Below are 16,926 nucleotides of genomic sequence, written 5' to 3' on the forward strand. Positions count from 1 at the left end.
AAAACAAAAAGGAGAATAACAACAGAAAGTCGTTAGCAGGGGCCTCCCTGGTGGTGCAAGGAGTTAAGAGGCAACCTATGAAGGTAACCACAGCCACTGCAGCATGAGTTGGATCCCCGGCTGGCCAGGGAGCTACCCACATGGCGCAGCAGACCTCTCCTGTCTCACCTACCTGCTCCCCTCAGCAGTGTATTTCGGTCAGTCTGCCTGTTCTGTTTCCCATACTGTCTCTGGTGAATCTTCTCACCAACACTCACACACTCTTCTGGCCTGTTTGCATAAATAAATAATTTTTTAAAAAGTCATTAGCAGATCCTAAAGGGCCAAGGGGCTCAAGACGGGGCTTCCTGGAGGCCTTGCCGATTGGAAAGAACGCGACTGAGGGAAGAGGCTGGCCTAAAACTGAGTGGACTGTCACTGAAAGGGAGACGGGCACAGAAGATGGAGTTGGGGGGAGAAGGCTCTCAGGGATACGGAGTAATAATGATCTCGGTAGGAAAGGGGCCCCTCCACTCCTAGGCGGGTCGTGCTGGGGCCCAACTTCACTTCGTCATCCCCTCCCCAAGCCTAGCCTGAGGCCTCCCAAGATAAATTGCCCCTCATAAACATGGCGGCGCCAACCTGGCCGAGCCCCTCAACAACATGGCGGCCGCCAGTAGCCCCACCTCCCGCCAAAGAGGCGACCAATGAGGGAGAAGCACGAGTGTTGCGCATGCGTGGTGCCATCTGGTGGGCACGTCCAGTAATGACTGGGGGATCCCAGCAAGTAATATGACTAAAAAGAAGCGGGAGAATCGGGGCGTCGCCCGAGAGGTGAGGGGAGAGGTGGGCGGGTGGGCCACATCGGCCGCGGGGTAGTGAGTCCGCCCGGCTGCAGGTTGGAGGAGGGGCGGAGGGGCGGAAGTCAGGGCGATGCGGCTTGGGAGAGGGACGCGAGGGTCGGGAGAGGGCCGGATGGGGTACCCCGAAGGTGAGAGGCAGGACAGGAGAATGGAATGTTGCAGCGCCTGAGGGGACCAGTAGAGGTAATAGCTAGAGATGAGGAGGCTTCCAGATGGGAAGCGAGATGGAGGTGAAAGGGCGCCCCAAAGAGGGTGTGACACAGAAGTGAGGGGCTTAAAGTCTGGGACAGTAACTAAGGAGGTCCTGAGGGAAGACATGTAAATGAAGAGTGCCCTAAAGGGGAAGGTGAGGGGAACCCCCAAAGGGTAGGGACCTGTAGATGAGGGCACCCCCCCAAAAGGTGAGGGAGCCCGTACCATTTAGTATATTCCTAGTGGCTTAAATATCCCCTGAGATGGGAAATTTTTCCTCTGGAGTACAAGCTTGTGGATTGGGAAAATTACTTTGAGAACCTGTAGGAATGGCTAAAGAAAATTCTAGTATGGTGATGTTCCCAATGAGCTTAAAAATTTTTTTTTAAAGATTTATTTATTTATACAAGAACTGGGGTACAGGCTAGATGTGCAGGAGGGTGAGGGGATTCACCAGAGACAGAGTGGGGAACAGAACAGGCAGATGGACCGAAATACACTGCTGCAGGGAGCAGCAGGCGTAGGCGGAGAGGTCTGCCGCGCCATATGGGTATCTCCCTGGCCAGTGGGGAATCGAACCAGCGCTCTAGAGGCTGTGGACAGCTTCACAGCACTGTGCTCAACCCGCTGCATCACCAGGGAGGCCCTGAGCTTAAAAAATTTTTTTCAAGTAGTGTTCTTTTTAAAAAAGATTTATTTTTTATTTATACAATAGCTGCAAGGTACAGGCCAGAGGTGCGGGAGGGTGAGAGGATTCACCAGAGACAGAGTGGGGAGCGGAACAGGCAGACAGACCGAAAGCACTGCTGAGGGGAGCAGTGGGCACAACAGGAGAGGTCTGCCATGCTATGTGGGAATCTCCTTAGCCAGCCAGGAATCGAACCAGTGCTGCAGAGGCTGCTGCATGGAAGGGAAAGAAAAGTGCTGCATATTGGGCATCCATGCTATTTTACTTTCATTCATAGTTAACCCTCGCTACAGGCCTGTGAGAATTTTACAGGTGAGGAAACAGCTTTCAAAGTAGAGCCCAGGTTGAAGGAGCTCAGAATCAAGCACAGGTGATTTGCTTCTTCTAGTACCTCTGTTTCCTCTGTGTTAAAATTCCCTTAGAACTGTTGCAAGAGAAATACTTTGATAGTCTTCTTGGAGCTTACTACCTAGGTCAGTGGTTCTCAAACTTAAGAAAACATTAAGAAACATTTGTAGCACTAGTTTAAAAAGGAGAGTTGAGGGCCTCCCCAGTGGCGGAGGCGCAGGCAGTTGAACTCTGCACTGTGAAGCTGTTTGCAGCCTCTGCAGCGCGGGTTTGGTCCCAGCTGCTCCCCTCAGCAGTGTATTTCGTCAGTCTGCCTGTTCTTTTCCCCACTCTGTCTCCGGTGAATCCTTTCACCCTCCCGCACCTCTGGCCTGTACCTCGGTTCTTGTATAAAAATAAATAAATCTTTAAAAAAAAAAAGAGAGAGTTGAATTCTCCCCCACCCAGAGTAACTTATTAGGATTTGGGTGAGCATTGGAACAAAGAATTTGCATTTTTAAAAAGATTTATTTGTGCATACAATAACTGGGGTGTAGGCCAGAGGTGCTGGGGCGGGAGGCTAGTAAGAAGATTCACCAGAGACAGAGTGGGGAGCAGAACAGGGGGATCTACTGAAATATACTGCTGAGGGGAGCAGTGGGCGAGACAGGAGAGGTCTGCTGTGCCATGTGGGTGAGCTCCCTGGCCAGAGATCAAACTCAGGCTGCAGTGACTGGCAATAGCTTGATAATGCTGAGAATTTAACCCCTATGCCACCAAGGAGGTCCCAGATTTGCATTTTTAACAAGCTACATATACCCATGCTGATGTAGGCTTTAGTACCATCCCTTAAGAAATATGGGTCTGCTTAGTAGGAAAAATAGGCTGATGAAAATGTTCTTAGAATAAAAATGGGGGGTCTCCCTGGTGGTGCAGGGGTTAAAGACGGCGCTATAAAGCTATCACCTGCCACTGCAGCACAAGTTCGAGCCCCAGCCTTGGAGCAACCCTCATGGCGCAGCAGATCTCTCCTGCCTCCCCAGCTGCTCCCCTCAGCAGTGTGTTTCAGTGGACCTGCCTGTTCTGCTCTCCACTCTCTCTGCTGGATCCTCTCACCCCCCTGCACCTCTGACTTACACCCCAGTTCTTATATGCATAAATAAATAAATCTTTTGAAAAATAAAATAAAAATGGGTGAGAACACGGGAAAATAAGAAAGTCATTAGCTGATCCCAAAAGGCCCAGGGGCTAAAGATGGGGCTTTTAAAAGATAATAGTTCATAAGTGGTAAAATTATATGACATTATATAATAAGATTATAGACTTTGTATCCTGTATTAGGACATGAGAAGCTACTGTAACAGAGAAACTCCAGATTCAGTAGCTTCAAGAACAAGAAAGTTTTTTTCTAAAGGGCTAGAGGAAGCATCAGCAGATGTTGTCTGTAAAGGGTCAGATAGTAACTATTTTACGGTTTGTCGGTCATATAATCTCTGTTGCAATCCCTATTATTCAAATTCTGTGTTTATGAATTTGCCAACTTGCCAAAATGTATTTGTAACCCCCAAGTCGGTACTCACCATGTTTTTGCAGTCATTCACAGACAGACCCAGAGCAGTGACAAATTTGAGTCACCACAGGCGCCATGTATCCAACTGAGGTCCTACGAGGCAGTGCTCTGCCTTTTTGTTTCAGCTGTCATAAATGTCCTTTTGGTGGTCTGTTTAGTGCCATATTTTTGCATTTTGATGCTTTTTGTTGGTGATTTTGCGTTTAAAATGGCCCCCAGGTGTAGTACTGAAATGCTGTCTAGTGTTCTTAAGTGCAAGAAGACAGTGTGCATTATCAAGAAAATGTGTGTTAGATAAGCTGCGCTCAGGCATGAATTATACTGTGGCTGGCATTGAATTCGGTATTAATGAATCAACAATAGATATTAAATAAGGTCTCTTTAAACAGAAACACTCACAAACAAGGGTTTGTATTGAACAGTTGATGAAAATGTGACCAGAGGCTTGCAGGAACCTTTCCTGCTTCAGTATTCAGTAATTCATTGTTGGCTGCAACTTTATAAAGCATAACTACCACGAATAACAAGAATCAGCTGTACGCAGGCTGTGCTAGCACAAAAGCAGCCTTTAACAGTAAGCAAATTAACGGACGTGGCTGTGTTCAATAAAATTTTATTTACAAAACAGGTGGTCGGCTGTATTTGCAAACCCTGGTTCAGAGTACAGGACAGTGGTGGTTCTGCCCTATTCCTACCATCTTATGGATTTGCCATCCCCACTCCTGTGCTCACCTCATGAATGAAACCAGGCCCACCCCCTTGATGAGTCCACTGGGAAGGAGAGTGGAGGAAGCACACCTGTTAGATCTTAAGGGTCCTGGGCATTTGCCCACTTTTCATGAACTTGAGGCGCTGAGAACTGCATTGACCAGCGAGAAGACTGCATGCCCCGCCCCAGCTCCGAGGAAGGGGCTTGTGTGTTTTAGTCTGCAGTCTCCACCTCGGAGCACAACTTACCTCGCAGCGTGGTTTTGAGGATTAACTGAGATGATACGTGTAGCCTGCCTACCCTAGAGTGAGTAATGGTGCTCGTATTAGTAGCCTTTGTCATTCTTTTTATCCTTCCATTTTGGCGAAGTCCGTCCTCTTGTTTGGACTTTGGTTTCCTGTCTGTAACTTGAAGGGGTTCAAGACTCACTGACAGTGGTTCAAATACAGATGGTAGATGTCTTGCTTGGCTGACAAGAGTTTTACAAGGGTTTAGAATTTGGAAGCACATATGCTAATGTCTGCTACTGGTCACAGGTACCCATTTTTCTCACCAGTCGATACTGATATAAATATTTACCTCTGCTGTCCTTACGGCTACTTTTTCGCTTGGACATCTAAGATGTGAGATCTATAACTGTGTGCCTTAGAAAAAGCTTGGCATCTGGCTGCCCTCCCCTCCCCCGCTTTGGTCCTCCATTGCCCCCAGCGGATCTGAGTATTGAATGTGCACTGATGCTCGGTAGCAGGAGATATTGTCCTCTTATTAAAAGTCGTGTGCGCAGAGCCAATGAAGTGGTGATTTAATCAAAAATGTTTGTTAATCTGACGAGTGCAATAAAGCCCCCACAAGTGAGTGATCTCAGCACCTGCAAACAGTCTCCACTTGTAATGAAGCAATTACAAGCAGGCGGCACTCATCCTGAGGGCTGGCTCAAGCCAGCTGGAGCGGACAGGCACCTCCCAGGACAGCCCAGGCACCTCCGAGCCTCCCCGACTCGGGGTTCCTCTCGTGACCTTTTCATCCGGCTCCTTTGCACTCTGTGAGCTCTCAGAGTTGGGGGACGGGGAGGGATGGCTGTGAGTTTTAGTTTCTGAGAGTTAATTCGAGTGACTAAAGAAAATTATAATTGAGATATCAACAGCTCTGATGCTGCTTTTAACCTTGTGTGGGAGGAGGGAAAGGTGGTATTTCCGTCTAAACCGATAGGAGGGTTTTGGCTGAGGAAAAAACTTTCATTTCATTGTAAATGGATGGGAGTTTGGCTGATGTATAAAAGCCCAACAGAAATGAGCTGTTACTTGGTGTTTTTATTTTCCTTTGACAGCGAGGCCTTTCAACTAGGTGTCTTTAGATGTTGGTTTCAACAGCCAGTTGGTCTTCACAGATGTGTAGTGTCTTCGTTGACATCCTGAAGGGGGCAGCTTGGTTAGATCTGGTCCCTAATACAAAACTCCTATCAGTTTGAAAAGATTTTGGCTACAGGTCACAGAAAGCCGACTCTCCATGAGGTAAATAAATAAGAGTATACATTTTTCCCCTAACAAAAATAATTGGAGGTATACGCTTACTGGCATTTGTGCAAAAGCTCAGCTCTGTCAGGACCAGTATTTCTCTGTTTTTGTAGCTGTTTTGGTCACAGGATGGCTGCCACTGCTCCAATCATCAGATCCAGCTCAAATTCAGGAAGGAGAAAGGAACTACAACACTCTCGGTCCCTTTATCAGCAAAGCATCAGCTCTCCCAGTTGACCTCTGGCAGTGATAGCGCTGAGGCTCCACCCTTGGGCCACCAGGGAGACCCAGCAACATTTCATTAGCCAGAATTGGGTTACGACCAGCCGTGCTGCAGCGAGACTGCGAAAGCATCTGTTGAGCTTTTGTGACTTCTGTAGTGGAGGAGGAAAGAACAGGAGGGATTGGGAATCGGTGTTGTATTGACCCACCAACAGTACTTTAAGAAATAAAAGCTAATGGGAGTTGTTTAAAATCCACTGGCTTCCATCAGAAAAAGAGGCCAGGGTCTGTGAAAAGGAAGAGGAGGTAGGAGGTTGAGGGGAGAAAACAACCAAGGCAGGATGAGCACCAGGAGGAAACAATCCTTGATGCTTGTAATTATTTGTTCATTGTCAGCAGCGCTGAAAGCGCCACGAGGGCAGGGAGGGACAGAAGCACTAAACGTGGATGAAGAGAGCCTCTGTTCTAGAACACGCTGTGCACCAGGCTGAGGGGAACCTGCCAATTTTCTGAGACAGGGAGAGCAGCGACTTAGTGGAACATCAATAAAATATTGACTGAGTTGGCTTAAGTGGCTGGAGGAGGTACTTGAACCCTCACCCTTGACGTGTGGGCCCAGTTGAGTGGTTTGCTGGTCAGAGGTGAGAAGGCCACACTGGAGCACGTGGTTGTGTGTGCCTGGCTGGGGCGCCAGAGGCCGGGGCTGCGAGGGAGGCTCCCCGCGCAGACTGTTCAAGGGCCACTGACCATTAAATGAGCCTCACCTGCTGCCAGGCACCAGCGACAGGTCGCCACTGGGCAGGTGATTTCTCTCTGCAGTCTGTGTCTGGCTCTGCTCCACTTGATGGGGGTCAGGAGACTAAAACCTCATTACCTAACGCGGCTGGATGTCAGCATGTGTGGAGTGGCTGTTTGCCAGCATCTTAATTAATGAATTCATAAGGCGCGGGGTGGATGCCAGTTCTTGAAAAGTGCTCTGAGCCTTTCAGTGATGAAGAAGCTTTTGCTAATTTATCAAAAAATACATATTGGGGGAAGAAGAGAAAAACCCACCCCAAACAACGTTCTGGCCCACAGACAGCTGAAGGCTTCAGGCAAGGACTGACGTGCTCTGCTTGCAGGGCCGCTTGGCCACCATCTCAGCATGCTGGAGGTCTTGGGGCTTGTGTGGGCTTCAGTGGGGCCCCTTGTGTGCCTGCTCTGCTCCGCCAGGGAGAGAGACTTCTCAGGGGGCCATGATCTGGGGAGCAGTGGATGGAGTTGTTCTCTGCAACCACAGAGCCTAGGAGCCTCCTCCACAGGAAAACATCCTTAAGAGATGTCAGGGTAATCAGCCCTTTGGGGTTTGAGACTGGTCACCTGGAAACGCGAGGCCTTGACCCCCAAGTGACTTGGCAGTATGGCCCAGAGGCCCCAGATGGAAAGACCCAGCGCTTCTGCCAGAGACCATCTGGGCAGGCGGTCTGCCTTCTTCCCTCTTCATAATAAATGTCCTGGGGCCTCTCTGACGTGTGAAAGTAAGTGGATTTGCAGAAATCCAGTTCCCAGGCTGCTGGGGCCCCGAGATGAAACAGCTGACACCCCTTCCAGGCTGTGAATTAGCAAATGAAAAGAAAGACTTTGATACCCTTTGGGGAGAAATGGCAAGTCAGGCCCAACTAGCCCAGGCTTCTTCGCAAAACTGGGTCTGTTTTGTGTGAATCTTGCAGATGCTTTGGCAGTTTAGGCGATTGGGGATGTTTGTGGAGCCAGGAGACGGAGGGTAGTTGCCTCAATGTGAGGACAGAACGTCGCTCGGCTCCTGTCTTGCTGTCTCCAAGCAAATAGATTTCAATCAGGTTTTCCCCCCGCACCGGGAGTATCTGTTAGGTGGACAGAGACCAAGCAAAGCCATCGTACAAGATTATTCAGAGCAGAGACTCTGTGGCAGCCAGATCCACCAGCTTAGAAGGGCTTCGACCGGGATGTGGAATGACTTTGTTCCACAAAACCCTTCCTTGTCATGATGTTTTCGTGAAGGATTTTGGCGAAAGACCTTGAAGTGGTGGAAAGGCATTAGCTCTGAAGCAGAAAAACCCAAATCCAGACCCCAGTTTGGCCACTTCTAATTGTACAACTGTGGGTAGGTTGCTTAAAATCTCTGCACCAGAGCTGGCTCCTCTGTAAAGCAGGGCCAGTCCCTTCCCTGCAGAGATGATGCAGATGCTGGGTCACGCGACCCAGCATGCAACGTGCCGGGAGCTAAGATGGCTCAGAGCTCGTGGTTCTCTGCCTTCTCCACAGGCCCTGGTGGCTAACGACTCGGCTCCCACTGCCAGCGCCCCCATACTGGCAGTGTGACCCTGGACAAAGTACTTCATCCCCACGGCCCAAGTTCGCTCATCCACAAAATGTGGATACTGATGCTCACATCACAGTGTTGTGAACGTGCCGTGCATGAGTCTGTGTGAAGTGCTCAGAGGGGTCCTGGCACATCGTGCGTGCCCAGGGATGCTTGGCTGCTGCTGGTTATGGTGCTACACAGGTTTACTTTTGGCTTCTGGAGGCTACTTTGACTCATACTCTGATATCCAGACATTGAAACTTGGTGGCTTGAACTGGGCTCAGCTACCCTGATACTTTGCTATTTATTAGATCTTGTTGCCTGGCCAGGCACATATGCGATGTGCCCTGCGAGCCCTGCCCGACTCCTGAACATTCCCTGTACTCAGCCGCTCTGTCACTCGCCGGCCACAGGTCCCAAGAGCAAGGCCAGCAAGACTGGGAACTGCTTCCTAAATCAGAAAGCCGAGGCTCTGTGGCCCAGAGCCAGGCCCCGAGAGTGCTTTCTGCTCTTCTCTAGACAAAAATCTGACTCCTTAGAGGCTCCTTAGGGCAGAGGCGGGGAGCCACCTCCCAGGGGCTCTTGGGTGCACCTTTAGCCTCCTTCAGTGGGAGCACAGCAGCCTGTGGCTGTGCTCGTGGGCAGACTCCCAGCAGAGCCAGACTGGGGCTGGCACCCCCAAAGGGCCTGACCTAACCTGCGTATCCATGCGTGAGCTGGCACTCAGGTTCCTGCCCCCGAAGAAGCCTCATCTGGAGCTTCGATTCAGGAGGCCCCACACTCCTAGAAAGATGCCTCAGAGATTTCAGATGAATTTTATAGTTTCTCTTAACATGGTAGTTTTATGGCATATAGGACCCCAGGGAGACTTCCCTAAAGCTCCCAGAATAAGGTGTTATTCCCCAAGTCAGGTGGCAGAGGGACTTTGCTTAGCTGGCTCAGGGCTACTGAACTGCCAGCGGCAGTGAGCCGGGTGCCTAGAGCCGCAGGCAGGGGAGGGCCCTCGAGAAGGCCTTGAGAAGAGTCCACCCCTGATGACTGAAATGAAGGTACCTTGTCTTCCTGTGGCGCCCACCAGCAGGAGCAGTGGTCCCACTTGGCTGGGTTTGGGGCCTCTGTTGACCGTGACTGCAGGGCTGAACTTAGATCTTTGCATTCCTCAGAAAACATGCCCACCTCTGTGGAGAATCCATGGTCTTAACACTTTTCTTTACTGGGCCTGGCCTTCTGCCCCGCTCTCAAAGCCACCTGCCAGGCTCCCCTGGCCCGTCTGCTTGGATAAGAAAGGCAGCAGCTGTCATCCCGATGTGGGTGGAGTTGCTGTGGGCCTTTCCTGGTACAGCACAGACTTTTAGATCCTGTCTTTGGGCACCCCCCGCGGCCTCTCCCTCTTACTTGGGAGATACTCCACCTCACAGACCTCTTTTCCCCTCCTGCTTCTGCCCTCATGCTCCGTGGCTTCCCTGTCTAGGCACAGACTCCTCAGCAGTCCCCATGGACAGGTTTTAGTCATGCTGGTCTCGCTTGGGGTGAGGAACAGACTTTCCCACCAGGACACCCGCTTGCTCACCACCTGCTTCTGTCTCTGGACCTGTTTGTACACAGTTTTACAAAACACCTGTGAGGCCCTCGCCTCAGCGTGAGGTGCCAGAGGCAGTGTACCAACGTGTAGGGAGCTCGCCCCACAGCCTTTCTTACTTCCCGGGGCCCCTTGGCAGCTGTGCTTCACCTGAGGACTGGCATCTCGGTGGCTTAGACGCAGCGCTCTTTCTCCCTGTGTAAAAAGGGGCACTTGGTCTGAGTATAAATATAATGTACAGGCACTTCTTAATGTTACTGTACATCGGGCGTGCTCTGCGCCGTGCTGGCCTGTCTTAGCGCGCTGTCTCGGTGTCGCGTTGGCGGCTTCCACGTTGCCTGGATGGTCAGCCAGCAACGCTACCTCCTTGGCTCCAGGAGAGTCCCGGCATCTGAGCCAGCTCGAGCCAGCCATGCTTTTCCTGCCAATTAACCCATAGTCCAGCCTGTCTCTCAAGAGCCCATGGAACCTCCATGGCCACCAGAGTGTAACCTCTCCCATCTTTCCGCTTTAGTCAAATTCTTGCTCCCAGCTTAGCTGGATGCCCGCCTCCAGGAGCCGTGGGATCTGGCTGCCGGGCTCCACCTGCCATTCCACATCTCCTCAGATGCCCATACCTGAGACTCTTCTGTCTTTTGACAGTGTTCTTACCCCCAGGTTCAGTCTTTACAACTTGACACCGGCTCCAGAGGCCCGCCCAGCTTTGTCCCAGGGCAGGATGACAAGGTTTCTGCCCTGCTGTTTCCTGAGACAGCTGGACAGGCTGGTTTGCAGGGCGAGGCTGCTCTGGTGGTCTGTCCTGCAGGCCCCCGCTGCTGAACCCCATAGACTCAGAGGGTCAAATCCAAGTCAGAGGGGTTCCCTGATTCACTGCTGCCAGCCAGCGGCCAGTGGAAATTTCTGTCCATTTCATACCTACTTCCATCACCTTCTCTTAATCTTGCCACAAATGAATACTGGTCCAGTGAAAACCATTCTCTGATTATTATGATAGGAAGCATTTGTTGAACTCTCACTCTGTATGTTAGAAACTGTCCCAATGAGCACCTTACATGTCCTGTCTATGTCTTCACGATTCTTTGAGATATGAAAGGTATTCTTTGTTGTACAAATGAATAAACTGAGGCACAGAATAAAGGAACTTACCAGTTGGTGCGGCGGGTGAGCCACAAGCCGAGGCCCCTGCTTACAGCCCTGAAAATCCAACTAGGGACTTCCTGTAAGCCCACTTTCTGGGCCCACCTTACTGGGCCAGCTCCCTCTGCAGTCACCAGTTCCGACCCCACCATAACTAAGAGATGCATCCTAACCCTCCCTCCCCACCTTCTCTGCAGCCAGGAGGGCATCCAGAATACTTGCACCCACTGTTGTGGCTGCTTCAGCCCGGCTGCTGCTCTGGCAAATGCTGCAAGGTGTTTGACCGCGAGCAGGGTCACCTTCTGGGGGCAGCTTTGTGGCCTACCAAAGAGCCTCCTGACGGTCTCAGCCTCCCCTCACTCTGCCCACATCAAGCAGCTGGCTATAGAGAAGGGGAACTTGCTATTTAGAAGAGAATCAGAGAGAGCTGTCAGCAGGACATAAATATTCATAGAGGGAGGTTAGAACTCCAGTCCCTAAAACCTTGATTTGTGTTCGTCCGTTTAAGCCTCATTAAAAAGTGGTAAATGAAAGTGGGGATATTCAGTGGAACTGCAGATAAATTGGCCTTGTTCAGATAAAGGCCTCCCACTGCCAGCTCCACAAGTCCTGCCCAGAGCACGACACAGACTGGCTCGGCCACTTGTGGTTTGCCAACCTCAATTTAAAGATTTTGCTTAGCATGAGTTCCTGGCCTTGCTCTGGGCCAATTACCACTTGTTTGGGCCCTGGTAGCCTTCCAGACATGTTTAGGGATGAAAATGCCCAGCCTGCTCCCTCCCCAGAATGACGTGCAAACCAGAACTGGCCCAAGGGGTAGCAGGGAGAAATCTTAGCTAGAACTCAGACTTGCACTGGGCCATCCACAATGCTCATGATCTCTGTGTTCTGCTTCTCCTAGCTTCCTGCAGCTTCTGTGAGCAGAAGGGGAGGGTTTCAGACTCCTGTTACTACATGAGACTGTAAGGGTCTCTAGCTCTGCCTGCCCATGCCCATCCCTGTTCAGGGCATGGCTATGAATACTGCCGAGGGCCAGGCTTTGTGGTGATCACAGAGAGGAGACAGATGGCCACCGTGCCGACTAGGCCAGGAGCTACAAAATAGGCAGGCCTAGGGCCTGGGCAGTCACTTACACACATGGATGGACCCACTTGTTGGCTAGACCGGGTGCCTGGGCTACAGGTTTACATTGTCTGCCCTGTGGGCTCCCAGAGTTTGGGAAGATGAGGTCTGGACACATGTCGCTGGGGTGGCATAGTATGTGCTTGGCCCACAAGGAGGGCTGATTAATTTGCCAGGGGAAGGAGGCAGTGCCCCTCCAGCCAAAGGCGGCAGAGAACCTCATGTAAGAGCCTCAAGAAAAAGCTGCTTTGGGCCTCCCCTGGTGGCGCAGGCAGTTGAGCATCACGCTGTGAAGCTGTCCGCAGCCTCTGCAGCACCGGTTCGATCCTGGCTGGCCAGTGAGGATCCCACATGGCGCGGCAGACCTCTCCTGCCTCGCCCGCTGCTCCCCTCAGCAGTGTATTTCGTCAGTCTGCCTGTTCTGTTCCCCGCTCTGGCTCTGGTGAATCCTCTCACCCTCCCTCGCATTTGGCCTGTACCCTGGTTCTTGTATAAATAAATCAATCTTTAAAAAAAAAAAAAGAAAGAAAAGGCTGCTTTGGAACCTAGTGTGGAATCTGCTGCCGATTGCAGTTTCTATACCATGGAAAGCAAATAGCAAGTCTTGGGGTACTGAGGGCTAGTGTATTGGGGGTGCTGTTGTGAAGGCAGGCTGCACAGTGGCCTGAAGCACCTGTTGCAGCTCCACTGCCCTTTACATCAGGCTGTTGCTGTTGGGAAGCCTGGTTCTCCAGTGCCCGGTGCCTGCCTGTTGCCTACAGTGCAGGCACGGGCCCAGCTCCTGCCTGTGGCTGTTTCCCAGGACGGCCCTTCCTTCGGTGCCCATTAGCAGAGAAATGACACAATTAACCAGGCAATTAACTCGAGGCTCTGTATTTGCTCCCTCCCACAGGGCCCTGCTTCCTTCCGGAGCTAGAGTTAGTAGTGGACTGGGCCTCAGGGGAGAGGGTGGCTGGTGTGCCACTGGACTGGGTGTTGGGACTAGGGAAAGCTGCTGGCCCAGAGCTGCTGGGATAGGTGCAGGCAAAGAAGGCCCAGAGATTTCAAGTGCAGCTCTCCCGGCACCAGCCCCAGGGCATTGTCTGGCTCCAGGATTCTGCCTGGAGTTGCCGATTTCCATCTCTGCAGGGGGCACTTCACAAGGGATTGGAGCAGAGAACTGGCTGAGACCCTTAAGGAGAGGCTTGCTCCTCTGGCTCCTCAGAAGTCATCCCATGGGGGAGGGGTGTGTGTGGTAGGGGTTGGGGGAGGGATGTTCTCCCATTTGTGAAGTAGAGGTCGATTTGCTGTCCCTCCCAGTGATGTGAGAATGAGTGGAGTCAAGGATGGAAAATCAACATTACAGAGCTCCAAGGCACTTTCCAGTCGGCCGCTGTGAGGGCCAGGGGGCTCTCTGAACCTCCTCCCACCCCCATGAAGTGTGGGCCCCCATGGCAGGGCAGAGGTGCCAAGAGCAGGCAGGACCAGAAAGGTGGTCAGTTAGGGACCCGGAGACTGAGTCTGTCAGAGACAGGGGCACAGGTGAACTTTCAAAGCCAAATGCATGTTACCAAGACCCAGGCTTGGACAGTCCAATTCCATATTTGACTTTTCCCCACAATACAAATTACTTTCCTAAGAACGTATCTTTAATTTTCCCATAATCAAAACAAATGGGAGAATTGATATCTCTGGTGGTTAACCTTTTGGGAGCTTAGCTACTTTGCCACAAGTAGGCTACCTCAATGATGGGCACTTTTTGCATAAGAATTAAGGCAGAAAGAAACAGAAGTATTTTGGGGCTACATTTTTTTAACACTAATTTTTACTGACTTTTTAAAAAGTTTTTTTATTTATTTATGCATACAATAACCGGAGTATATAGGCCAGAGGTGTGTGTGGGGGGGTGGGAGGCGGTGAGAAGATTCACCAGAGACAGAGCGGGGAGCAGAACAGGCAGACTGACTGAAATACACTGCTGAGGGGAGCAGCAGGTGAGACAGGAGAGGTCTGCTGCACCATGTGGGTAGCTGCCTGGCCAGGAATCGAACTCGTGCTGCAATGACTGCAGATATCGTGATAACACTGGGACTTTAACCCTTGCACCACCAGGGAGGCCCGCCTTTTATTCTAGGATCAGCTGCCTGCGTTGTGACCAGAGCTCGGGTGCTCCATCATGGGTCCAAATGGGTCTTGTGCTGTGGAGACAGGAGCTGAGGGGCAGCTGTAACACCCACAGCCATTTCAGTGGGGCACAAAGAGCTTGGGGTGGGAGCTGTCCAAGACTCCTAGCAGCTCTCTCCTCCATCCTGTCCCAGGGTCCCATCTGCTGCCCATCTCTGTCTACCTGCGAGCAGCCTATCAGAGCGAACTCATCGTATGTTATGTTTCAGATCGATGGGTTGGAGAAGAAGCTGTCACAGTGTCGCAGAGACCTGGAGATTGTGAACTGCAGGCTCTATGAAGAGCTGCTGAGCCCAGAAGTCAGGTAATGCCTCCCACCCCCAGTATCTATTCTAGAAGGCTGAGCTTCTGCCCCTCTTGCCCCCGTCCTGGTGTGCGCCAGCTGCCTCTCAGGTGGAAATGGAAAGGACTTGAGCCATAAAACTTTCTCCCTTCGCAGGAGGTCTCTGGAGAGGGAGAAAAACAGCCTGATGAGCAAAGTCTCCAACTATGGTAAGAAAGCCCCCTTCTGTTACCAGCTCCACACACTAGTCCCCAAGGTCAGGAGGGGGCAGACAGCCCAAGGAGCCCCAGGAAATAGGGAGCAAGAGGGTTCTTCGGGAGAAGCCAGATCGCAGGAGGCTGCAGAACCCACTATAGGCCCACTATCTAGAAAGAGCAGGTTTGTTCTTTGTTCCAAGGGAAGAAAGGCCCATGGGTCTGTTTTCCCTCATGAGACAAAGGGATATGGCTGTCACCAGGTCCAGGAAAGACTCACATTCACTCGGACTTGGGAGGGCTCTTCGCCCCCACCCCCAGGAAAACCCTGCCATGGGAGTAAAGGCTATCAGGGCTGGGGCGAAGGAGGAGCCGCTTGGGCTTGGAAGGCTACCACGGGTGGAGCAATGCTGCCACCTTCTGGGCTCTGGGGGCAGAGCCAGGTGGCGCATAGGCAGGGCTGAGAGCTAAAGCACAGATGACTGACCACCCCCACCCCACCCCAGTCCCTGTCCTCACAGGCCTGGGAGGAAAAAAGATGCGCGCAGGCTCCTCAGAACGTGCGGTTCTCCCCGAGGGCTGGACTTGACCACTAGTCAGCCCAGATGGCAGAAAACCTCCCAGAGGGAGATTTCAAATCAATACAATCCTCCCCCCTACCTGGACTCAGTCTGGCCTGTCCAGAGGTGTGCAGGCTTCTCTCCCTCTCACAAAGTCCAGCATCAGCACTCACTTTAGCCCTCAGAGTACATGTCATGCGGGACGGATACCGTGCAGCTGTAGAATAGCAGGAATGGCTTCAAGACACACTGCCTCCTCTTAGCATCCCTAGTTCCTGCTCACACTGGGCTCCCAGCAGAAGGCTGGGCTGGAAGCACACGCGTTGCCCCACCCATACCTGGTCTAGTGCCAAACCCACCGAGGAGGACCCAGCACTGGCCACCACACAGGGAGGTACACCACAGAGCTCGTGCCGGAACAGGCCAGAGGGCTCACCTGGTGAAGCCATGCCCCCACCTAGCTGGGTTTTCAGATGTGGCTTTTTTGGTGACCCCTCCCCTCCCCCATCTGATCCATCTTCAATTTGGAGAGATGGTTGAACAGCATTGTGTGTTGAGATTTTGGGGGGCTGGGACCTTTAGCCAAAAGGTTGTGAGGATCTGGGCAGACCAAGGACAGTCATTCTTAGGGATAAGGAATTGGGCACTACCCTGCACTCGGTAGTGCCCATTGTGGGAGAGGCAGATGAGAGAAGCAGATGGGCCCAAACTACTTGTTCCACCCCCGCTACTGTTTCGTTTCAGAGAAGGAGCTAAAGTTACTTCGGCAGGAGAACAGGAAGAACACGCTGCTCTCTGTGGCCATCTTCATCCTCCTGACCCTCATCTATGCCTACTGGGTGGTGTGAGCCGAGATCACTCCACAGCCACGCGGGCGTTCCCCCTCCCTAGTCAGGGTCCAGCAGGCCCTTCAAGCCTCAGGACCAAGGTGCGGGAGCATTTCTCCTCGATGCGGACTCCTGAGCACAGCTTCCTGTCAACACAGCCCCACTTGCCTCCCTGTCCTGCTATGGGGCCTGGTCACCAGGACTTTGTGCTGGCTCCTCCCTCAGCCTAAAGGAAAGGCAATAAAGAACACCCGGGCTGCTCCTGTCTGCTGTGTAAATGTCACGGTCTGACTGTAGCTGGGGGGCAGCGGGGGCTGCGCTCAGGAATCAAGAAAAAAGAGATGTTCAAGGGAAAACTCGTGGCTTAGAACTCAGAGGGGAGTGAAGGAGGGGCTATGAAGGTGAGTCCCCAGCTTAGGTGTGGACTAAGGAGACCATGGGAAGCACTTTCCAAGCCAACAGGCTCTGCTGAAAGCTACAGCATGGCTTGGACATCACGGCCGAGAGGCAGACATTATACCATCTGTCCACCGCCCTCTTACCTTCTAGTCAGTGCCACTGCCTGTAATTATGGCAGGAAAAATGCAGCCTGTGCTGCCAAGGGTGACTTGGGACTTGAAGTGGTCCTGTGGAGGTGCACAGGAGCGCAGAGTTAATCCATCTTTGAGAGGCAG

The 16,926-nt window shown here is 51.9% G+C and overlaps 1 protein-coding gene across 1 annotated transcript; it reads left to right on the forward strand.

Moving 5' to 3' along the window:
• The first annotated feature begins 765 nt into the window (after positions 1-765).
• On the forward strand, positions 766-16,418 carry CCDC167 (coiled-coil domain containing 167). Its single transcript, XM_084228427.1, has 4 exons — positions 766-813; positions 14,598-14,692; positions 14,828-14,880; positions 16,170-16,418. The coding sequence occupies exons 1-4, from the start codon at positions 772-774 to the stop codon at positions 16,271-16,273; spliced, it is 294 nt and encodes a 97-aa protein (XP_084084553.1). The 5' UTR covers positions 766-771; the 3' UTR covers positions 16,274-16,418.
• The last annotated feature ends 508 nt before the right edge of the window (positions 16,419-16,926 follow it).

Source organism: Talpa europaea, assembly GCF_964194135.1.
Source record: "Talpa europaea genome assembly, chromosome: 2".
NCBI classification, from domain to species: Eukaryota; Metazoa; Chordata; class Mammalia; order Eulipotyphla; family Talpidae; genus Talpa; species Talpa europaea.

Excerpts from the sequence above, each read along its gene's own strand:
- CCDC167 (XM_084228427.1), top strand. The coding sequence starts at position 772 with ATGACTAAAAAGAAGCGGGAGAATCGGGGCGTCGCCCGAGAG. Across the intron at positions 14,693-14,827 it reads CTGCTGAGCCCAGAAGTCAG|GAGGTCTCTGGAGAGGGAGA; the intron begins GTAATGCCTCCC and ends CTCCCTTCGCAG. Across the intron at positions 14,881-16,169 it reads GAGCAAAGTCTCCAACTATG|AGAAGGAGCTAAAGTTACTT; the intron begins GTAAGAAAGCCC and ends GTTTCGTTTCAG.